The sequence below is a fragment of the Hylobates moloch genome, unplaced genomic scaffold (assembly GCF_009828535.3).
Source record: "Hylobates moloch isolate HMO894 unplaced genomic scaffold, HMol_V3 SCAFFOLD_10, whole genome shotgun sequence".
NCBI classification, from domain to species: Eukaryota; Metazoa; Chordata; class Mammalia; order Primates; family Hylobatidae; genus Hylobates; species Hylobates moloch.
Genome location: NW_026652285.1, coordinates 13364183 through 13388280, shown reverse-complemented (window position 1 = coordinate 13388280; position 24098 = coordinate 13364183). Strand labels below are relative to the sequence as shown.

General features: G+C 52.3%; 1 protein-coding gene and 1 non-coding gene across 3 annotated transcripts in view; both read right to left on the bottom strand.

The window, feature by feature from the left end:
• Positions 1 to 2884: 2884 nt before the first annotated feature.
• Positions 2885 to 2956, bottom strand: TRNAT-CGU (transfer RNA threonine (anticodon CGU)). Its single transcript has one exon. It is a non-coding gene; the product is annotated as a tRNA-Thr (tRNA).
• A 17149-nt stretch (positions 2957 to 20105) lies between these two features.
• The window catches only part of RAB11FIP4 (RAB11 family interacting protein 4), a 140359-nt gene continuing 136366 nt past the window's right edge, over positions 20106 to 24098 (bottom strand). For both annotated transcript variants that reach the window (XM_032163052.2, XM_032163053.2), the window contains 3 exons: positions 23924 to 24082; positions 22207 to 22350; positions 20106 to 21058 (listed from right to left, as the gene is read on the bottom strand). In XM_032163052.2, the coding sequence (XP_032018943.1) occupies positions 20942 to 21058; positions 22207 to 22350; positions 23924 to 24082 (420 nt within the window). In that variant the 3' untranslated portion in view covers positions 20106 to 20941. The remainder of the gene's footprint in view (positions 21059 to 22206; positions 22351 to 23923; positions 24083 to 24098) is intronic.

Sequence of the window (24098 nt, the reverse complement as noted above, 5' to 3'; positions counted from 1 at the left end):
AAAAAAAAAAAAAAAAAAAAAAAAAGCATATTTCTCCAGGCTGGTATTGGGCTAAAACTCATAGAATGAGGCATAATATACAGAATTGCCAAATTCTGGTCTATGTTTTTAAAAATATCCTGGAGGTTTTAGCTGCCCACAAATGACTGTGTCTGCCTGTGTAGCTCTCAAAATGCAGTACCAGAGGCCCTATGTTTTGCCCTGGACACTAAGGAGGAGCAAAAGGGAGGACTCTACCAGGGGTAACCAGCATGGGCGGAGCCTTTGCGGCTCCAGCACTTCCCATCAGGGAGGACTGCTTATAACTCTCTGGATGGAGAAGCCCTGGTCACAGCTCATCATGAGGTTGCAATGGTCAAGCCCCATTGCAGAAGGGGCTACTATGATGGGTGGGTGGCCTGTGATCCCCTTGCTTCTGCAAGGTCCAGGCTCTGAGGTAGAAACCTAGAATTTCAGGACACAAGGCATTTAGGACATAGCTCTTTCAGCTGTAGAATTTTACAACTAAGGAAGCTGAAGTCCAGGGAGTATCAGCGATTTAATGGAGGTCATACAACAAACTCAACATATGTGTCCCTTTCTGCCCCTGCCTTCACTTCATTCTTTAAGCCAATGACCTACCCCTGGCTCCACAGGAGTGCATATAGATACCTGCTGGCCTTCAAGGTAATTACAAGATTTCTGTTCCCCAGGCTCACCCTGGTGCTTGTATCTGACTTGCCTTCACTTCTAGTTCCTCTCACCAACCTTGACCTGGAATCCATACTTGACCCCTCCCTCTGGTCCTTCACCTTTGGAAGCCCATGTTTCCCCAAAATCTTTACACTGACCTCTTCTGTACCTTGCACTTTTTTTTTTTGAGACAGTTTCTCATTGTCTCTCAGGCTGGAATGCAGTGGCACCATCTCAGCTTACTGCAAACTCGACCCTCCGGGCTCAAGCGATTCTCTCACCTCAGCCTCCAGAGCAGTTGGGACTACAGGCATGTGCCACCATGCCCGCTAATTTTTTCGTATTTTAAATAGAGATGGGGTTTCACCATGTTGGCCAGGCTGGTCTCAAACTCCTGACCTCAAGTGATCCACCTGCCTCAGCCTCCCAAAGTGCTGGGATTACAGGTGTGAGCCACTGCAGCTGGCAGTTTTTCTATTTTTTGTAGAGATGGGGTTTTGCTGTGTTGCCCAGGCTGGTCTCAAACACCTGACCTCAACTGATCCATCCACCTTGGCCTCCCAAAGTGCTGGGATTACAAGCGTGAGCCACCGCACCTCGCCCCTTGCACTTCTCTTATATTGACTTTGGCTTGGCTTGTCCCCCTGCCCTCCGCTGGGGTGGAATTCTCTGCTCCAGCTCCTTCAGAAAACCCAATGTTTGGCCGGGCACGGTGGCTCACGCCTGTAATCCCAGCACTTTGGGAGGCCGAGGTGGGTGGATCACAAGGTTAGGAGATCGAGACCATCCTGGCTAACATGGTGAAACCCCGTCTCCACTAAAAAATACAAAAAAAGTTAGCCGGGCGTGGTGGCACGCGCCTGTAGTCCCAGCTACTTGGGAGGCTGAGGCAGGAGAATGGCGTGAACCCAGGAGGTGGAGCTTGCAGTGAGCCGAGATCACCCCACTGCACTCCAGCCTGGGTGACAGAGCGAGACTCCGTCTCAAAAAAAAAAAAAAAAAAAGAAAGAAAGAAAACACAATGTTCAGTCTTGAAGCTCCTTCTCATGAGGAATTTGAAGGGACAGGATTCAAGGCAATATCTAGTAGAGCAGGACTTTTAACCTTCGTATCCCTATCCCTGAATATCTGGACTCTGTCTAGGCTAAGGCGCTTATCAGAAAAGGCCTCAATTTGTATTTAATAACACTCATGATGACACCGACACCCTAGCTCGGCATTACCTTCAAAAGCCAAGAGAGTCTCTTCCATTTATTGGGATCTTAGAGAAAAGGTCAATATTTCTCTGCTGCCTGGGCCCTACACCTTCTCTTCTGATAACCTGAGACTCTTCTGACATTCAGTCCACCTAAAGCTCCTCATGGTCATCTGTGCAACAGGCCTCAGAGAAAGTAATGTGGTTTTTGAGGACTACATTAACAGAAGTATGGGGTATAGAATGAGGGAGGTGAAGTTCCATTCATAAGACTCTATCTGGAGTAGTATGTTCATAAGACTATCTGGAGTAGTATGTTCTCTACCGAGTGTTATAACTGAAGAGGAGGAGAGACAGAGGAGTGTATCAAAAAGAGGGTCCAGGAATGGGAGGCGCTCAATGTCATGTTATTAGTATGTTAAATTGGACTGTTTATCCTAGAGATGATGTGGGGAGTGTCATAACTGACTGGGGGCAGATTCAAAGGGTCAGTTCACCAGGACTAGGAAAGAAGCGCCCACCAGTTGAACAATCTGGTTTGCTTTGTAGACAGGAAGGCAGGCAGTGCGCATGGCCTGCATAACTCACCTTCCAAAGAACAATCCAGAAACCACCATTCGGGAAACTCAAGGACCCTCTCTGGAAAGTTGCCCCGCCATAACACACGCAAATCGGGCAGGACCCGAGTCCCCGCGGGCCACCGGGACCTTACTGTCCCCATCGGCGAAGCAGTGAAGACAACTCCGGCTCTGCGAAATGCGGCTGGGGGAAAGGAGACGCGGGGACCGGCGGCGAAGGCGCGGGGCGGCGCGGCGGGGGCCGAGCTCATCTGTAAGGTGGACCCTGGAGTCTCCAAGCCCAGGTGCACTGGCCCTGGCCGACCGCGGAGCCCGGGGCAGGAGACGAACTGGAGGGCGCCTGAACAGAATCCGAAAATGGAAAAAATGCCACGTAGAAGGGACGGCGTAAGTGGAGAAAACCCGACTTCCCCACAGCCAAAGCCCTACCTCGGGCCTCAGGCACGGACGGGGTTCGAACCCGCGATCTTCGGTTTACGAGACCGACGCCTTACCACTTGGCCACCGCGCCTGACAGCCCAGGGAACGGTGGAATCTCTCAGTGGAGGGGAGGTGGTACTGGCTGGGAGCGGCGGCCTCGGCCCCGCCCCCGGCCCCGCCCCCGCCCCCGCAAGCGCCACCCGCAAGCCCCACCCGCAAGCCCGGGCCTGACTTTGCGAGCACCGCTCCCGCCCGGTCAGGGACACGTCCCGCGCCCGCCGCCTGCGGGACCCGAACCGGCGTCTTGAGAGAGCCCGGCCCTCCTCCCTCCTCTCTCGCCCCGCGCCCGCCGTGAGCGACGCCCCGAGACCCAGCCTGCGCCCAGAGCAGGCAGCGACCTGGCGGTGGGGTCGAAAGCTACGGCACGGAGCTGTGCGTGAGTCGGCGAGAAGCCTCGGCAGAAGCGGAAGCGGAAGCGGAGATAGCCGCAGCGGAGCGGGCCGGGGCTGTGTGTGACCCTGGTCGGGTCATTTCTGTGGGGCCAGGCAGGGTCCGTGGGCGCTCGGGTCGGGTTGGTGGGGACCAGGGCGCAAGAAGAAGGGCGGCGCGGCCGGGGACTGGGACGGGGCCAGCGCTCCGAGGAAGACGCGGGGGGCATGGGGTCAGGCTCCGGGCGCTGGGAGGTGACCTTCCCTCGCTGGCCCTGCACGAAGCACGACCTTCCTTGGGTTGAGCTCGCTCCCCTTGTAGCCCCTGGCAAGGAGAACTCTGAGCATCTGTGTAGCCTGGATGACCTTGCCCCGGAGGAGCCGAGGAGAGGCCCCCAGGGATGTCATGGCGACCCGAATGGCAGAATCATATAGTCTCTCATACCGCGGAACAGTAGGTCACGATGAAGAGGAACAATCCGGATTCAAAGGACTGATTGTCAGCGTAGGCAGAGCCCAGAAACACACGTGAAAATTTACTGGAAAAACAGAGAGGGAGCCTGGGACTGGGGATGGGGGACAAAGGGGACTTTAACTTAATTGGCATTGTTTTGTTTCTATTCTATGGAAGAGACAGAGGTGAGGGACTGGGAACACGAGTGCCTGTTAGGATACTGTATACTTTTTTGGTAAATCTTTTATTCTCTTTAAATTAAATAAAGGGGGGAATTAGGTCCCTCTGTCCTTGTTTGGCCTGTGGCCACAGCATCTGTTCCAGGAGAGAAGTGAGTCTGCATGGGTTGGGGAAGAGAAGTCCTTCTCTCAGGGCAGGGCTCATGCTCGCTGGGGACAGCCACCCTGCCACCACCACTGCCAAATTAAGCCTTATTTGTGTGCAGATTTTTTTTTTCTTCTTCCTGGAGACAGAGTCTCGCTCTCCAGGCTGGAGTGCAATGGCACGATCTCGGCTCACTCCAACCTCCACCTCCCGGATTCAAACAATTCTCCTGCCTCAGCCTCCCAAGCAGCTGAGATTACAGGCACCTGCCACCACTCCTGGCTAATTTTTTGTATTTTTAGTAGAGATAGGGTTTCATCATGTTGGCCAGGCTGATCTCAAACTCCTTACCTCAGGTGATCGACCCGCCTCAGCCTCCTAAAGTGCTGGGATTACAGGCATGAGCCACCGTGTCTGGCCTCCTCTTTACGCTTTTAAAAACTCTGTGGACTCGGCCAGGCGCGGTGGCTCACGCCTATAATTCCAGCACTTTGGGAGGCCGAAGCAGGCGGATCTCTGGACTCAACTAATGATGCTGGAAAAACTGGATATCCACATGCAAAAGAATGAAGTCAGACCCTAACCTAGCACCATATACAAAAGTTACCTCAAAATGGATTCAGGACATAAACATAAGACCTGTAACTATAAACATCCTGAAAGAAAACCGGGGGAAAGGTCTACAACATTAGATGTGGCAATGATTTTTTTGGATATGACACCAAAAGCAAGAGTAGACAAATAGGACCAAGTCAGACTTTATAAAAACTGCATAGCAAAGGAAACAACAGAATGAAAGGCAATCTGTGGAATGGGAGAAAATATTGCAAATCGGATATCTAATAAGGGATTGTTATCCAAAATAAAATTTAGACTCCTACCACTCAACAACAACAAACAACTCACTTAAAAGTGGGCAAAAGGCTGGGTATGGTTGCTCATGCCTGTAATCCCAGGCTTCCCTTGGGAGGCCAAGGTGGGAGGATCACTTGAGGCCAATAGTTAGAAACTAGCCTGGGTAATATTGTGAGACCTCATCTCTACAAAAAATAAACGAAAACAAGGCAGGCATGATAGCCACTTGGTAGGCTGAGGCAGGAGGATCACTTGAGCTCAGAAGTTCAAGGTTGCAGTGAGCTATGATTGTGCTACTGTACCCTAGCCTGGACAACACAGTACAAGAAAAAATAAAGTGGATCTTTTCATCAGTTGTAACAAGTGCACAACTCTTGTTCAGGGGAAGCTGTGCAGTTGGGAGGGCAGAGAGTATGTGGGAACTCTGTACTTTGTGCTCAGTTTTGCTGTGAATCTAAAACTGCTCTGAAAAATTAAGTCTGTGAAAAGGAAGAAATGAACTACCAAGTCATGAAAAAACACAGAAGAACCTTCAATGTATATTACGAAGTGAAAATTCATATTACTGCTATGGTTTGAATGTGTCCCCTAAAGTTCACGTGTTAGAAACTTGATCCCCAATGTGGTGGTCTTGGAGATGGGACCTAGCGGGAAGTGTTTGGGTCATGGGGCCACTACCCTCATAAATGCATTAATGCCATTCTCGGAGTGGGTTCATTATGGAGCAAGTAGTTTTCTTATAAAAGAAGTTTGCCTTCCCACCCTCTCTTTGCCCTGCCTCTGTGGGTTGATGAAGCAAGAAGGTCCTCACCAATGCCAGCTCCTCGATCTTGGGCTTCCCAGCCTTCAGTCCCATGAGCCAATAAATTTCTGTGCATTATAAATTACCTAGTCTGTGGTATTCTGTCTTAGCAGCACAAAATGGACTAAGACAAGCTAAACTGAAAAGGCTACATACTGTATTATATGACATTCTAAAAAAGGCAAAACTGTGGAGACAGTAAAAACATCAATGATTGCCAGGGGTTGAGGGGTGGGAAGGATGAGTAGATAGGGCACAGAGGGTTTTTAGGGCAGCGAAACTATTTTGCATGATATAATGGTAGATACATATCATTATATATTTGTCAAAACCCATAGAGGGGTTCTGGGCTGGGAAAAATAAAGAAAAAAAAATCCCATAGAACGTTCAACACCAAGAGTGAACCCTAGTGTAAACTATGTACTTTGGGTGATGATGTGTCAATGCAGAGTCATCCATTGTAACAGATGTACCACTCTAGTGGAGGATGTTGATGGCAGGGGAGACTAGGGAGATACGGGGGCCATGGGTATATGGGGAACTCTGCTTTCTGCTTAGTTTTGCTGTGAACTTAAAACTGCTCTTTAAAAGTCTATTTTACAAGGCCGGGTGCAGTGGCTCACGCCTGTAATCCTAGCACTTTGGAAGGCCAAGGCGGGTGGATCGCCCAAGTTCAGGAGTTCGAGACCAGCCTAGGAAACATGGTGAAACTCCGTCTCTACTATAATACAAAAAATTAGCTGGGTGTGGCGGCATGCACCTGTAATCCCAGCTACTCAGGAGGCTGAGACAGGAGAATTGCTTGAACCTGGGAGGCAGAGGTTGCAGTGAGCCGAGATCATGCCATTGCACTCCAGCCTGGACAATAGAGCAAGACTCCATCTCAAAAAAAAAAAAAAGTCTATTTTACAAAAATGGGGCTGGTCTCAGTGACTGAAACCTGTAAGGTCAGGAGTTCAAGACCAGCCTGACCAACATGGTGGAACCCTGTCTCTACTAAAACTACAAAAATTAGCCAGGTGTGGTGGCGTGCACCTGTAGTCACAGCCATTTGGGAGGCTGAGGCAGGAGAATTGCTTCAACCCAGGAGGCAGAGGTTGCAATGAGCCGAGATTGTGCCACTGGAGCAAGACTCCATTTCAAAAAAAAAAAAAAAACCAAGAAAAATAATTCTTGAATTTTTTCCTCTCTGACCCCCTGCTATGAATCATTATCAACCCTGGGCCACACTGTAGTTGCCCTGTGGTGGGGTCACTGTGGGTTCACCTAGGTCCACTTCTCAGCTGGGTAGGCCTAGGAGCTGGTTCTGGAACACAGAGCTCCAAGTGGGCAGGAATCAAGCCTTACTCACCTTCATACGGCGTGGTCGTAAGAGCACCTAGTCATTTATTCCTTCAGCAAATCATTGAGCATCTACTGCGTGCCAAATACTGTTCTCAATGCTAGGGCTATAGCGGTGAACAAAGCAGCACAGATCTCCGCCCTTATGGAGCTTCCATTCTTAAATAAACAAAACATACAGTTTATCAGTTGGTGAGAAGTACTAGGGAGAAAAATACAGCAGGGAAGGAGGCTAGGACGTTCTTCAGGAGGGGGAGGGTTACAGTTTTTTTTTTTTTTTTTTTTTTTTAAACAGTCTTGCTCTGTCGCCAGGCTGGAGTGGGGTGCCGCAATCTCAATTCACTACAACCTCCACCTCCTGGGTTCAAGCGATTCTCCTGCCTCAGCCTCCCAAGTAGCTGGGACTACAGGCGTGCACCACCACGCCCAGCTAATTTTTGTATTTTTTTTTTTTTTTTTAGTAGAGATGGGGTTTCACCATGTTGGCCAGGATGGTCTTGATCTCCTGACCTCATGATCTGCCCACCTTGGCCTCTCAAAGTGCTAGGATTACAGGCGTGAGCCACCGCGCCTGGCCAAGTTGCAGTTTTGTTTTTTTTTTCTTTTTTTGAGACGGAGTCTCGCTCTATTGCCCAGGCTGGAGTGTAGTGGCGCGATCTCAGCTCACTGCAAACTCCACCTCCCAGGTTCACGCCATTCTCCTGCCTCAGCCTCCTGAGTAGCTGGGACTACAGGCGCCCGCCACTGCGCCCAGCTAATTTTCTGTAGTTTTAGTAGAGACGGGGTTTCACCGTGTTAGCCAGGATGGTCTCGATCTCCTGATCTCATGATCCACCCGCCTCAGCCTCCCAAAGTGCTGGGATTACAGGCGTGAGCCACCGTGCCTGGCCCGGGTTGCAGTTTTAAATAGATGGTTGCCTGGTGCAGTGCTCACACCTGTAATCCCAGCATTTTGGGAGGCCGAGGCGGGTGGATCACCTGAGGTCAGGGGTTCAAGACCAGCCTGGCAAACATGGTGAAACCCCGTCTCTAGTAAAAATACAAAAAATTAGCTGGGCGTGGTTGTGGGTGCCTGTAATTCCAGCTACTCTGGAGGCTGAGGCAGGAGAATCGCTTGAACGTGGGAGGCAAAGGTTGCAGTGAGCCGAGATCTCACCATTGCACTGCAGTCTGGGCAACAGAGCCAGACTCCGTCTCATAAATAAGTGGGATAGCTTAAATGCAGTCACAAATTCTTTGCAGCTTTTCCCACCTAGAGGTGGAGTCTCTTCCCCCACTTTTTGGTACAGGCTGGCCATGGGGCTTGCTTTGACTAAAACAATGTGGCAAAAGTGATGTTACGTAAGTTCTGAAGCTTAAGGCCCCAAGAGAGGCAGCTTCTGCCTCCACTGTCTTAGGAAATTGCCCTGAGAATGCTGTGGAAGAAAGGCAGTCTAGCTACTGAAGGTTGAGAGGCCCCGAGGGTCATTCCAGCTAACAGCCAGCACCGTCTGCCAGACATGTCAGGTGGCCATCTGGGACCTTCCAGCTCAGCTGACCCCTCAGCTGGATGCAGCTGCAAGATTGAGCCCAGGGACACGCAGCAGAGGAACTGCCAGCCTACCACAGAATCAGGAAAATAATAAATCATTGTATGCCTTAGGATTTGAGGGTGGTTTGTTACATAGAAGCAATCGTTCATTGATACAGGAGGCCATATACAGCTTACCCACCTCTCCATTCTAGGTTTGTGGGCTGCTGGTTATTCGTATGGAGTAGGCAAAAGTTAGTGATGCAGGGTAACTTTGGCAGAGGCCATGTACAGTGTCCCTTCAGCCTCCATTTAGTCTGTTTCCTCATCTACAAAATGGGAGAGTCAGCCATTAGCTACAGCCCTGCGTTAATTATAAATTGAGCAAGATTCATTATCCACCGCTAAAGTGAACAGCGGAATGAAATGCCAGCTTGACCCTTCCACCTTTGGTACAGTAACAACTGACACTTTCCTTTGATTAAATTTCACAGCCACCACAAAAGCTCTAAATTAAGGTGCTGTTAATAGGAGGGGAAAGTCAATGCAATTTGAGACTTTTTGGAGAATACCTGGCCACTTATTTATTCATTTATTTCTTATTTATTTTTTGAGACTGATTCTCACTCTGTCACCAGGCTGGAGTGCAGTGGCGCGATCTCGGCTCACTACAACCTCCGCCTCCCAGGTTCAAGCGATTCTCCTGCCTCAACCTCCCAAAAAGCTGGGACTACAGGCGCCCACCACCATACGCAGCTAATTTTTGTATTTTTAGTAGAGACAGAGTTTCACCATGTTGGCCAGGCTGGTCTCAATCTCCTGACCTCGTGATCCGCCCGCCTCAGCCTCTCAAAGTGCTGGGATTACAGGCATGAGCCACCATGACTGGCTTTATTCATTTATTTAGAGACAGGGTCTGGCTCTGTCAACCAGGCTGGATTCCTTCTGGGATGGGGGATCTTCTGAGAGGAAGCCTGGTGGAGAGGAAACTGGAGGCCCTGGTGTTTCAGGTACCTACTGCTGTGTCTAATCAACTACCCCAACATTTAGATCTTAAAATAACAACTTTATTGTTTTCCATGGCTCTGTGGGTTGACCAGGCAGTTCTGCTTCATCTGGTGGCTGCTGGGGATTTGGGATGTCCTTAGTCTCCTGCTAGCCTTGGCTAGGGCCTCAGTTCTCCATGTGGCTGTTTGAGATTCCTCACAGCTGGGTTTTCCAAGAAGGTGCATTTTAAGAGGAAGGACGCAGAAGTTGCTGATCTTCTTAAGATTAGAGCTCAGAAGTCCCAGAATGGGCCGGGCGTGGTGGCTCTCACCTTTAATCCCAGCAGTTTGGGAGGCTGAGGCGGGTAGATCACCTGAGGTCAGGAGTTTGAGACTAGCCTGGCCAACATGGAGAAACCCTGTCTCTACTAAAAACACAAAAAATTAGCCGGGCATGGTGGTGGATGCCTGTAATCCCAGCTACTCAGGAGGCTGAGGCAGGAGAATTGCCTGAACCCAGGAGACAGAGGTTCCAGTGAGCCGAGATCATGCCATTGCACTCCAGCCTGGGCAAGAAGAGCAAAACTTCGTCTAAAAAAAAAAGTCCCAGAATGTCACTTCTGCCTCAATTGATGCATTTTTGCATCTATTCATCAAAGCAGTCACAGAATTAGCCCAGATTCAAAGAGGTGAAGAATAAACTTCACCTCTCAGTGGAAGAGTGGCCTGCACCCAGGGAGGGAATAAATCCATGGTACGTGTCTTTGGGGACCGTAGCACACCTGTCATTCACTGGCTCTGTGACTTTGAGCATAGACACAAATTGAACTCAGTCATGGGGCTGGGTTCAATCTTTACAAAGATGTAAAGAGGTACAAAGTGGGTCTCCTTTGTCTCTGCCCCACCTCAAAAAATGGCCTCATCTTGAGGGCTCACTAGTGGGAGCATTTGGACCAGATACTCTCCCACGTTCCTTCCAGCCCCGATGGCCTTCAGAGCCCACGCTCATAGCCCCCCAACCGCAGAACCAAGGTCTGAGGGTCTGGCCCAGGCTCTGCCAGAGCTTGGTAAAGTCCATTTTTTGGTCAGGGGCTGCCTGCTGACCTGGGTAAGCTGGGAAAGCCAACCCTGAAACCATGGCCAAGTGGTGGCAGAGCTGGAAAAAGTATTTCTCCTTGGAGGGGTCAGCTGGGCTAGAAAGCAAGGGCCAAGAGTCCACAAGCTCCCGTGGGCTTGGTGCTGTCAAGCAGGCTGTAGGAAGTGGGCTCATAATTCAGCACCTCTGCACCCTGAGTTTGGGCCTTTCAGAAACTCTAGCTCCTTTTTAAATCCAAAGGCCACACCAGTGTGGAGCCTAAGACAAAGCCTGATACCAAAGTCAGAGCTTGGGGTTTGAGGTGAGAGCCAGACCTGAAACAGGGGTGGCAAGAGAGTGAGGGGAATTTCCCGCAGCCCCAATCCCAGCCACCTCGTTAGTTCCAGGGAGGTCTGGCTTCAAGGCAGCTCCAGAGGTCCTGGGCCCTGGAGCCCCCAACCGCTCCCAGTGGACTTGGTGCAGGGTTGACCCCCTCAGCCCACTTTAAGGCACAGTCCAGCCAGCCAGGCTGAGCCTTAGTGGAGCTGCCACCCTTCCTGGTCCTCTCTTCTGCCCCGCATAGCTGCGAGCAGGGCTGCAGGCCCTACCTCCTGGCTCTGCTCCAGTCGTGCTCAAGTCACAACCCCTTGTTCCTGGAGAGGGGACCCAGGCTCCAGGGCTCAGCATGTGTCCTGCCTGTTCTCTCTGCCTTCCCAGCCTGCAGTGACCCCGCCCCATCCGAGCTTGAATACCAGGTGAATCCCTGCTGCCTGGGCTTGAATCCCAGGTGACATGTGGCCAGTGAGTTCACCTGTGGTGGCTCAGTTTCCTCATCTGTGATACTACCCACCTCATAGGGAGTTGTGAGGGACAGATAACCCAGGACATGCAAAGCACTTGGAACACTGCCTGGTCTAGAGTAAGCCCTAAACGAGTGCCAGCAATCATTAATAACCACCTCACTGGTGCCTTCTGTGGGCCAAGCACTGGGTTAGGCTCAGGGATTTGGGAGGAGAGGGTGGTAGAGGGAGGAATTAGGCCAAATCCTCTTCCCCAGGGCTCGAGAGAGTGGACAACCAGCTGAACTAACCAAAAGAGAGGAACCCGTCCCACCCTCTCAGAGCACCCCGGCTGCTGACCTGATGGGTCTCTGGACCCAGTGATTAGTGGTGCTGCCGCCTGCTGCTCCCAAGGGCCCTGGGCCTGAAGCCTGGTTCTAAGAATGAGGGGCTTTCTGCCCTAGGGAGTAGTTTGATCATTTTCTGGAGAAATGGCCTGGCTGACGTAGACCCTCCCAGCAAGGCTGTGAGAAGTCCGACTCCCTTACCCGAGCAACCGCCCACCACCCTAACCCCCGTGTGACTGTATTTGGAGATGAGGCTTTTGAGGAGGTAAACAAGGTTAAATGAGGTCATATGGGTGAAGCCCTAATCCAACAGGCCTGGTGTCCTTCTAAGACAACAAAGAGACAGCAGAGAACGAGCTCTCTGTGAGCACACAGCGAGAAGGCAGCTGTCTGCAGGCCAAGGAGAGAGGCCTCACCAGAACCCAGCCCCACTGGCACCTCAAGATTGGACCTCCAGCCCCAAGAACTGTGAGAAGATAAGTGTCTGTGTAAGCCTTCCAGCCTGTTGTGTTCTGTCGGGTCAGTCCCAGCTAAGACACACCCCAGTCCAGGCTGCCCTCACCTCTCACCACTCAACTCTGAAACTGACCTGACCAGGCCACCCCCAGCTTAAAATGCTTTGGCGTAGTCCCCACTGTCCCGCTCACCATTGAGCTAGCTGGTTCATAGTTCCTCCCCATGGCAAGGCCTCCGCACCTGCTGTTCCCTCTCCTGCTTCCGCCCTGCCTTCCCATCTCCCTTACCTGGCCAGCCTCTCCTCCTCCAAGTCTCAGTTGAAGCCTCCTCAGGTGAGTCTAAGTGCCCTTTTTATACCCCATGATTCTCACCATTGGCTACACCTTGGAATCACCTGGGAGCTTTAAAAAACATCCCAGTGTCCAAGTCCCACTCCCCACCAATGGAATCAGAATTGCTGGGGTGGGGTGGGTTTAAGAACCTCTCTTGTACATTCTGGAGCCTCCCTGTGCCATGAGCCCAGCACCTCCCCTGCACCCCACATCTGTTAGGTGCTGGTGAAGCATCTGCTTAGTGGGTGAATGCGATAGATCCACCCTTGGCCCCCTACACTCTATACCACCTGGCTAGGCTGCAGCCCTCCACAATCCCCCTCTCTGCCCACCTCCCAGCCATAGTACCCTGAAAGGGCTGTGCTTTCTCCAAGTCTCCTCCCCATGGCAGTTCCCTTAGATCCTACAGTCTAAGTTCCCTTAGATCTTACAGAGCTCTGTTGAAAGGCTCCTTCCTTGAGAGAAGCCATACCTGATGCCTGAGTGGGCTCAATCGACTTGCCCCCAGCTCCTGAAGACCCCCACATCTTCCTCTTGGTAGTGCTCATCACCCTGGAAATCAAATATGTCTCTCCCCTCCCCCAGGAGCATGGGGACTTCACGGGGCAGAGGCCTTGCCTGTACCAATTCCCAGTGCCTGGCACACGCAGTGGTGCTCGGTAGATGATGCTGATGGGTTGAGTGATTTCTGTGCTCAGATATTTTCCACCCATTCATCTGCTTTGGCCTGGGCCCAGCCGATGACCCTAAAGGGCCCTCTAATTGAGGGCCTGGTGAGTTGATGGAATCCAACAATGAAACACCTTTAGCAGGTGCTGTGGCCTCAAGGGGGCACAGGAATGACATCATTTTCAATAGGACTGTAAGGAAATGTTTTGCAAAATGGATGAATGGGGAACACACCTGTGCAGAGGTACAGCCTGTACACACGGCAGTGCTCGCTCCCACCTCTCTCCAGGATGGTAAACTGAGGCAATTCCGAGGACCTCCTTCAGTAAGTGTTATGAGTTTAATTGTGTCCTCCCAAAAGATAGGTTGAAGTCCTAAGCCCTGACACCTATGCAAGCTTACTCTGCAAACAGGGTCTTCGCAATGTAAAGACCCTATTTGTAATCAAGTAAAGATGAGGCTCATTGGACTACTTATCTGAAACTCAAATTTTACTGGGCATCCTGTATTCTTACTTGCCAAATCTGGCAGCCTAAGTTGGGAAGGAAAGAAGGAATATTAGGAGGAAGGAGGCAACTGGCCAGTCGCGGTGGCTCACGCCTATAATCCCAGCACTTTGGAAGTCCAAGGCGGGTGGATCACTTGTGCTCAAGAGTTCCAGACCAGCCTGGCCAACATGGTGAAACCCCATCTCTACTAAAAATACAAAAAATAGCCGGGCGTGGTGTTGGGCGCCTGTAATCCCAGCTACTTGGGAGGCCGAGACAGGAGAATTGCTTGAACCTGGGAGTGGGGGGTTGCGGTGAGCCGAGACTGTGCGGCTGCACTCCAGCCTGGGCGGTAGAGCAAGACTCCTTCTTAAAAAAAAAAAAAAAAAGAGGGAAGAGGCAATAAAGATCCAAGAGGACACAGCACTCCCAGGATTTGGAGGTGACGTCTCCCGAGCCAGGAGGCTAAGTCCAGTGAGTGAGGAACTGTCTGCCCTCCCTGGAGGGCTCGTGGCACCAGGGCCTGCACTGGGAGGTGGAGGGCCTGGGCCACCTGTGAAGCCACTTCCATGCCTGGAATCCCGTAATAGAGGAAGGAGCAGACAGAAGGCAGAAATCCAGGGGTCTGGGTGACTCAACTGGGGACCATCTTGGTACTTGATGCTCTGGCTGAGACCAGCACTGGCAGGTCTGAAGCCAGTCCTGAGTGGAGGCATTGGGCCGTCACCCTGGGGAGCCACAGCGGCGAACATGGAGGGAGCATAGCACTGGGACCCCACTGGACCCCTAGGAAGACCTCAGTGGGAAAGAACATAGCCAAACAGAGGACAAAGTTTCCAAACATAGCCCTGTGGCTAGAATGGAGGCGTTACAGAGGCTTCTGGGATCCACGTCGTCTCCCCTAGGGACTGAAGGGTGGCACCGCCCCCACTCCACCCTGCCCCTGGGGGACAGCACCAGCCACCCTGGGAATCACAAACTTGGTGGGGGGCAGGGGGTTGCTCTTTTTAAGGGAGACCATCTGTCCCTGTGAGCCCTGGAACCAGGCCTCGTCTGCCCACCCTCCCCCAACCACAGAAACTCATGGTTCAGTCAGGCGAGAAGAGCAAACTGTTTATTTACACCTTGGTCTGTACAGTACAGCTCCCCGGGAGCAGCCTGCCACCAACAGCCTGTTCCTTTTGGGGCAGAAGCAGGTTGGAGGCAAAGAGCTCAGACCCTGGACGGCCTCAGGGCCTCACCCCCACTGTCCCCTCCCTGGGGCCCACGGGGCAGGTCCCACCCCAGCACTAAAGCTAAGCCTGTTTCCAGACAGAGCCTCCTGGGGCAAAAAAGTCAAGTTGAATCCCACAGAGTCAGAAGCCATCGAACAAACCCTTGGGCATGAGGCCACATGTGTAGTTCATTCCACATAGGCCTCAGAAGACCCAGCCAAGAAAGTGGGAAGAGCTGGGAGCCCACAGCTGTGAGTGAGTCCTTGGCAACGCACCGTCTGCTCCGTGACATCAGTCGGTATTTAATGGCACTCTGGTCTGAGCACCTCAGCAGACAAGGAAGGGCTGGGCAGGTGTTCACAGCAGGCAGGGGCAGCAGCTAGCGCCTCTTCCTTCTGCCCAAGTGGGGCCCGCAGCTGTTCTAGACACCAGATGTGGTGGCCTCAAGGCAGGCCTGTGGCCGTGCACCAGGAACCACAGACAGGGCTTCCTCTGGGGGAGAGACGGTGCAAGGAGCAGCTGCAGTCCCGTGACATCCCTGCTGGGGCCAGTGCCCCAGGTTAAAGAGTGATGCTCTGCCTGACATCGCTAACAATGCAGGGAAAGCTCTGTGGGAGAAGCTGCTTTACAAGAGTTGCCCTTTTCTGGAATGCAAGGCTCCTAAACTAGCTGCAGGCTGGAGGAGGGACTAAGTGGGTCCTAGCCCCCCATGCTTAAGACAATAATGAAAGATTCTGTACAAAGTTACCAAGTCTACAGGCTGAGTGAGCCAAGGGTAAGCGGGGCCTGATCCTTGTGGATGAATATGCCTGGGAGAGCTGGCCTCGCCTCGGGGAGGCACGTGGAAAAAGCACACACTTACAGGGCTCGGGAAAGGCCAGGGAGATGAGACGATGTAGAAGAGGAGGCAGTGGGCAATGTGGAAAATCCTGTACAGTGGCGATGGGGAAGAAAAGGCACAAGGACAAAGACCCCAAACCATGCAGATGAAAACAGCCTGTGCAGCACAGCAAAACGGATGGGCCCCAGCAGGAGGCAGGGTCACCCTGGGGACAACAGCACTTGGATCCTGCAGGAGACATGGCCTGGATGCCATCCCCAGCTGGTGGCTCTGGGGCAGACATCTCTACCTTACAGATGGGGAGAGGAGCAACCTACGAGGTCGGGGCAGGGAGGTCATATGGGAAACCTCGCCTGGTGAGCATGGTGGCATTATACTTCCCCAGGGTCTACACTTTTAGAAACAAATCTTTCTAGAAGGCAGCCTATTTTCTCTGGTGGGCAGCAGAGAATATGGCAGAAGGGCCTCAGAGTTGTCCTGCCATGCAGGTAGGGCAGGCTCCTGGTTCCAGCCTCTCCTGCTTCCTGCTGGCTGCCCCATTCATGTGTGCACCCAGGGCAGGAAATGACCTGGCAGGTCCCTAGGATCAGCGCTCAAAGTCATCCACTGAAGGCATGGCCTTTCTAACTTGAGGCCCCTTGGCGCAGCAGGCCTGTCTTCCTAGCCAGCAGCATCACTCTAGAGGGTATTTCCTGGGTCCCCAAGGGAGGGCCAGAGTCTGGGAGAAAGGACTGTGGAGGATACCAGCACTGAGTCCGAGGTGGCTCCTTTCCTCAATCTAGAATCCACAGTAGCCCTTGAAAAAGAGTCACTGTGGATCTGCCAGGCAACCAAAGTCATTGTCTTGGCACGATGACCACGCAAAACTTTGCTGGTATGATCACATCTAAAGTTAGTTTTTGTTTTTTTAAAAAATAAAGACAAGAGTTTCACCATGTTGTCCAGGCTGGTCTCGAACTCCTGAGCTCAGGCAATCCACCCGCCTTGGCCTCCCAAAGTGCTGGGATTACAGGTGTGAGCTACCATGCCCGGCCTAGAGTTCGTTTTTAAGTTTAAATTTGCTAATGCATTAAACCCCACCACACACACAGGACATAGAGGGCTTCATTTCTCCCAGTTTCACCTGGCCCTGCTGGCCCCTGGAGGCTTCTGCTGGCTAAGTCCCTCATTGGAACCAAGAACCCGCGCTTCTGTCCACCCCCCACCCAACTCCCCTGAACACCAGCACCAGTGGACTAGCACCTGGAGTGTCCGGTGTATGAGTGGGATGCTGGTTTGGCTAACGGGGAACGAGCTGGGACTCCCTTTATCAACCCAGTCAGGAAACAGACCAGAAGCAAAATCCATAAAGACAGTATCTCCTCCTGCTCAGCTATGCAAATAGGTGGCAGCTGTTTCTGAGGCTGCTTTCAGGGGGACAGCCCCACCTGTCAGTTCCCTGCTGACTCTGTTCTACCTGCTCTTTGAAATGAGCCTGTAGCCAGTATATCCCAACACATGCCACCCACTGGCTCCAGGGGCACCAGGCCGCGGTCCTGCCCACCCACTCTGGTCTGCTAACCTTCAGGCTGGTGAGAACAGCTGGATCCACCAGCTCCTGAAGGCATCTGGCCTCCTATCCTGCAGGCCAGGACCATTCAACAACATAACAGGAAAAGGAACCCTCCCAGCAAGAGAGCTCACTGTCATTCAGCCACGGGCTTGACAAGCCCAACAGCCACTTTGACCAGTTTCCTCTACCTCTGGCCAACGACCTGGCAGGACAGGGGAGTCTCAACCTCGGACTGCATATCATCACCTGGGGAGGTCTTCACACATCTAGATGCCTGGACCACACACACCCCACACCAATTCAATCCGAACCTCTGGGGGTTCAGCCCAGCCAGCAGAAGCTTACAAATCTCCCCAGGTGATTCCAATGCACAGCCAAAGCTGCGCCCACTGTTTTAGGCCCTCATGCAGGTTCTTGAGCTTTTTTTTTTTTTTTATTTTTAACTTCTGGTAGCGACAAGGTATCACTATGTTGCCCAGGCTGGTTTAGGACTCCTGAGCTCAAGTGATCCGCCTGTCACTGCCTCCCAAGGGCTAGGATTACAGGCGTGAGCCACCGTGCCTGGCCTGTTCATGTTTTAATAGGTCAGAAATAAAGTCATGAAAAGGAATTTCTCTGTGACAGTTCTCAAAGAATTCTACCAATTTAAAATAAAATAACCTAGGATTAACTCTGGCCAATTCAAAATTAAAAGAAAAAAATATTTTTACTAGAACTTTCTTAAAGCCTCTCACCACACAGGGACTAGCTGAACCAGAAGGTACTTCATTTTCTAATAGATAATGTACACAAAGCTCACTCCTGGTGCAGTTCATTTTGCGTGGCTTCCAACTGAACGCAAGGGCAGCTCAGGGCCGTGTAAAATGTGAGTCTACTACAGAAACCCCCGCCCCACCCCCAAACACCTCTAAATTTCAGATAAGTTACTGCTAATCCCTACTCGGTAGGGTTGCCAGGTTTAGCAAAAACAATAAAAACAAACAAACAAACAAAAAACCCAAGTAGGACATGCAATTAAATTGGAATTACCCGAGCAGCTCTTTAGAAAATCCCATGCCTGGGCTACACCCACAACAAACCAGAAAGTCTGAGGATTCAGTCTAATCATCAGAATTTTTAAAATCTCCCCATTTCAAATATGTCCTGGCCAGGCATCGTGGCTCATGCCTGTAATCCCAGTGCTTTGGCAGGCTGAGGCGGGAGGATCACTCGAGGTCAGCAGCTCGAGTGAGGCAACACAGTGAGACCCTGTCTCTGCAAAAAATAAGAAAAATTAGCTGGGCGTGGTGGTGCATGCCTGTAGTCCCAGCTACTGGGGCAGTTAAGGCGGGAGGATCGCTTGAGCCTGGGAGTTCAAGGTTATGGTGAGCTATGATCATACCACTACACTCCAGCCTAGGCAACAGAGCAAAATCCTATCTCTAAAAATAACATCTGTCCCAAGTATTGGATAGAACATATTTATTCTACAATTATTTGTCTATCTGAAATTCAAACTTAACTGGGCATCCTGTCTACTACCTTGCAGACCCACTACTGCCTCCGGAGCCTGTTCCCACGGCGCCCCTTAGAGGGAGGAGCCTGAAGCACGCCCCAGGCTGCCAGCCTTTCCCGTGGCAGAGATTCCTTCCCACGTTGTGACTCAGGCTGTGTAACCCAGGCCTCTGCAGCCTTCTCTGAAATTCCAATGCAGCCAAAGGGCAGATAACATTTTACATATAAAATACTCATCCCTGGGGTAAGGCCCCCACGCACCAGTACTCCTTCCGACCTAACACCCAGGCCAAAGCTATGTCAGGATCTGTCTTGTTCCTTTCAGCCGCGGCCATTCCTTCCTATTGGCAAATTCTCAAGAGACCCTCTCCTCATGCCTTCTTCCACTGCCTCTTCGCAGACCCTTGGGGGAGCCCAAGGAGACCCGCGTCCTAAGGGGTTGAGAAACTCCTAGAAGACCGACTGCCTAGCCTAGTCTTCCCGGTGTGGGTGGCTCCAAAGTCGTGGGTCAGACCAATGCAACCCCATTATGTGCAGCATGAAACTAATCCCCAACAAAAGATTAAAAAGAAGCCATGAGATCCAACAAATGCAAAGGCTGATTGGAATGGAATTGAAGGTTGGTCCTGGCCACAGCCCTGCCTTTGTCAAGCAGGTGTCACACCCAAGTCCCCAGATCCCCTCTCCTCACCCTCACTGCCCTCTCTTTCTGTATCTCCCCCTCCACCACCCTTCCCAACATGCCCAAACCTTCCTTCTCATACTATAAGATGTGCTGAAGAAAACAAGAAACTGCAGGGGGAAAAATAAGACCACACACGTTTATATATATTTGGATTAAGAAAACGAATCACAAGCCATATAAAATTGAGATAAATTGGAAAACTCTAAGGTAAGTACCATGTCTATTCCCAGCTGCCTAGAACAAAAGATCCATTAAAAATCCATGGTGTGAATTTCCACCATGGGTCGGAAGGATGGAAGACTAAGGTTTTCCTGCAACTTTCCCAACCGCCTCCCACCAGTGCAGTGAGTGCTCCCCTGGCTGAGAACCAAATACAGGTCTTTCTAAACGCTGGAACGAAGCGGTCTTGCTGCCACACGAGTGGAGCCCGGAGCTCGGATTCTGAAATCCAAACCGAGGCCTGCCATCACCAGGCTGCATGGAGAATGAAGACAGGGAGCCAGGCAGACAGACGGTCTCTCCGTGCATCCATCTTAAGATGCAGCCGTGGGAAGGAAACTGACTGGGATGGGAGTTGTGTTCCTCCCCAAAACTCATTTCTTTGGTTGCCCGATGTCAACTCCTGCTTTAGACACCCCATCCCAAACCCTCCTTCTCCTTCATTTTTATCCCTTCATGTTACAATGAAGCAGTGAATGCTGCTTCATTGTCTTAAAACCGAAACAGAAACGGGGAGGTAGGTAGCACGGATGGGGGAGTGCATGAACTCTACAGGTACAGGATGAGGATGCCCCACACTAGCTCCTGTGAAACCTGAGTCCTCTGTTCACTCTGCACACACATCACAGAGGGCTGCCGGCTGGTGCCCAAGGCGTTTGGTGAGGGCCCCGTCTCGTGGACCCTCCAGATGCCCCTTCATCCTCTCTGAGCTTGAACACTGGGGCTTGAAAGGTGGTCAAAGAGCTGGCAAGGACACAAATATGGGGCATTCAAACTCCTAGGAAAGATCACAATTTTGTTCCCACTCCCAGGGGGACTAGGAGTGGGGTGAAAGAGCCCATCGTACTAGAGCGAATGTGAATCCTTATCCCCAGAGGTAGAATCATTTTACCCAGTACCGGAAACATGAGCTTCCAGTTCTTGTTTTTACAGTAACTCCTGATAGCAGACCTTGCCCCCTCCCACTTCCAGTACCCTCTGCCCCTTGCAAAGGGGCCACAAAGTGCATGCACAGCTAACCGTGTGGATGCTGCCCACAGCCACGGCCACTCACCCCTCGCTCGTGTGCACAGCCTCCCCACATATACACGGGTACACGTAACACATGGTGGCCAGAGAGACATTTACAGTGTGAGTGTGAGGCCCGGCTTAGGCCTGCATCCTTGGGCAGGGTCTGCCCCTTGGTCCCAGGGTCCTAAGGCTGCTCTGCAGCCAGCCCCGTGCCTTAGTGTTTGATCTCGAGGATAGAGGGATTGTGGTCCAGGATGGCGAGGATAATCTTGTCCATGTACTGCCTCAGCCGGAAGTTGATCTCCTCCTGCTCCTTCAGGGCTTCCATTAGCTGAAGAAAATGGGAAAGACGGGTCAGTAGCTGGGCCTGGGATAGGGTGCAGGCGGAGTCCAGACTCCCAGGCTTGTCGCAGGCCAGTGCCTGATGATAGACAGCATCAGGAGACCCTGGGCAAGGTGGGCCCCAGGACAGCCTCAGCATTTGGATGCCAGGACGAGAGTTGAAGTGGCTCAGCCCCTAGTATTACCTATGGAGGTGCCCAGGCCCCACCCCCAGAGATTCCAATGTGATCTGTTTGTAGAGGGGGCCCAGGTGTGGGTAATTTTTTGCAAAAGTAGAGAACACTGGCCAAAGTCATTTAAAATCAAGACTGACAAAGTCCCAGGGCCCCTACGACTCGAAAGGGGAGCGGTCTCCTGCCTGGAACACCTCTCCCCACCCCCAGCCCCACACTGCTCTTCTCCAGGCCAGTGTTCTTTCGGACATTGCTGACATGCTGCCACTGCCCAGGGGTTGGGGCCCAGCTCACCTGGGAGCTCCTTGAGGACAGAGGTCAGCTCTTCGCCCCGTGTCCCAGGCAGAGGGTAAGGCTCACTGACAGAGTGTCTTACAATTCATGTTAAAAGGCAGCCGGGGCATTTTGGAGGCCTGACCTTTCATAAGCATACTCTGGTGTGGCAGGAAGGGTAGGCTTTGGCTTTGCAGAGAGCTGGGTCCCTCTCCCTTCCTAGCTGGGTGGTCCTGGGTTCCACCTTCCCAGCTGGGAATGTGGAGCTGTTCCTAAAGCCTCAGAGTCATCAAGAGATTAAGTGAAAACACACCGCAGAAGCAGGTGCTGGGGAAATGCTAATGTCCTCCCCCTCTGGACTGGGAAGAGGGGGAGTGATAGCCTAACCGAGAGTCACAGCTTGATCCACTCAGCTGGCTATGTTGGCACTTTTCTGGCCGACCTATGACTCACACTCCACTCTGAACCAAACCCGCACTCCTTCCAGCACAGGCGGAACTCAAGAGCTGACTTAACTTCTCCAGCAGCCCCCTCCCCTGCTCACAGCTTTGCCCTGTCATGTGGGGTAGTTGTAGATGGGACTCTCTGCCAGGCCCTGGTCTGGTTTTCTCACTCTGGGCAGGTGGGGGCTGGGAGAAGGAATCACAGAGGAGCGGCCAGGCCCCAAAGCAAGAGCTGGTGGTGTGGTTACCTCATCGCGCGAGGCAGTGTCTATCTCCGCAGCCAGAGACTGGGCTTTAGTCTGGGCAGCAAAGAGGTTTTTTGCTTCGTAGAGGCTGAGGCTCAAGATCTGCCCGTTCAAGTCATCATTCTGATCCCGCAGTTTATAATTCTCCTACAGAGAGAAGGACGAAGGCGACGTCAACCCCAAGAGGCATCCACAGCCCACTGGAACCCACTTCTCCACATCCACCATCCCCGACCTGCCGCCAGCGCCGTTCCCACAGGTGTGTGTCACGGCTGGTTCAAGGGGCCATAGATGTTGCAGCCTTTGCCAAGCACTGGGCGGGAAGGAGGGCTGGGTCCTGGTCCAGGGGCCTGGCGTCCTGGGAGTGCACAGGGTTTGTGGAGGAGTTATAGCCCTGCTCAGGGCAGCCAAGGCTCCTGGCCATCCCTTCCTCCCTGGGCCCTGCGTAGGGACACCACCCACCCAGCACCCAGTGAAGGAAGTGATGCTGGCCCTTGCTGAAGGAAGTGATGCTCTGGGCTCTCTGGGCAGGCTGGCCAGCTCATTTCCTTGGCTCCCCCGGCAGCCACACTCCGAATCCTGCTTGGTTGGAGTTGACCTAGGCGGACCTGCCCAGATCTCATGCACCAGTCCCACCCTCCAGCTGTTGCCTAAAGAGCCCTAATGCTCACACCTGGGACCCTGGGCACCCCACCCCTAGACTAGGAGAAGGGCTGGGGTTTTAGGACTTCTGTGAGAGCACAGCCACCAGCACCTTTGTCCCCAGTGGAACAAACTCAGAAGGATAATTTGTGCTGCAGGCTCTTCCACCTGCAGGGTCAAGCAGAGCTGACACTTCACCCAGCGCCACCTGGCCACTGCCTCCTCCTGATCCACTCCCCCACCCAACGGTCTCTAGCTAAGGCAGCGCTCCTTGAAATGCAATCCTCTGGCTAGGCACAGTGGCTCATTCCTGTAATTCCAACACTTTCAAAGACTAAGGGTGGGAGGATCCCTTGAGCCCAGGAGTTCAAGCCTGGGCAATATAGGGAGACCCCATCTCTACAGATAAATATATAAATAAGTAAATTAGCCAGGTGTGGTGGTGCTCTCCTGTAGTCCTAACTGCTTGAGAGGCTGAGGTAGGAGAATTGCTTGAGCCCAGGAACTTGAGGCCGTAGTGAGCTGTGATCACACCACTGCCCTCCAGCCTGGGCAACACAATGAGACCCTGCCTCAAAAAACAAAAACAACATTAGCTGGGCATGGTGGTGGGTGCCTATAGTCCTAGCTACTCGGGAGATTGAGGCAGGAGGATCACCTGAGCCCAGGAATTCAAGGCTGCAGTGAGCTATGATTGTGCCAAAGCACTCCAGCCTGGGTATCAGAGCGAGACCCAGTCTCTTGGCAAAAAAAAAAAAAAAAAGGAACCTTGGGTCAGGGTCTACTTCTGGGAGAACCCAATGCCTCCAGGCACTATACTGCAGCTGGGTATGGTCTCATCCTCCACCCTGAGCACCAAGGAGGGTCTATTTCTTTATATGGACATAACGGAGAGATCTACAGATCGATTTTCCTGAGCTGTGAAATGGGGCAGTCAGCCCTGACAAACAGGTTGCTGAGAAGCAGACAGGCAGTGCTGCTACAGCTCTGGGCTCCCCTGCCACAGATCCTGCACAGGAAACCCACGTGGTGGGCCCGGTCACCCTGCCCCACTGGACACAGAGACTGCTAGACCCACCTGCTTGAGCCGCTTGACCTCGTGCTCGAGCTCCACCTCGCGGGCCCTGGCATTGAACTCGCCTAGGCCAGAGGAGGCACTGCGGCCCCTGCCTGGCCGCTCGCAGTCCAGCTTGTACATCTGCAGGTGCTCCAGCTCCTTCCGCAAGTCCTCGATGAGCTGCGAGGGAGAGAAG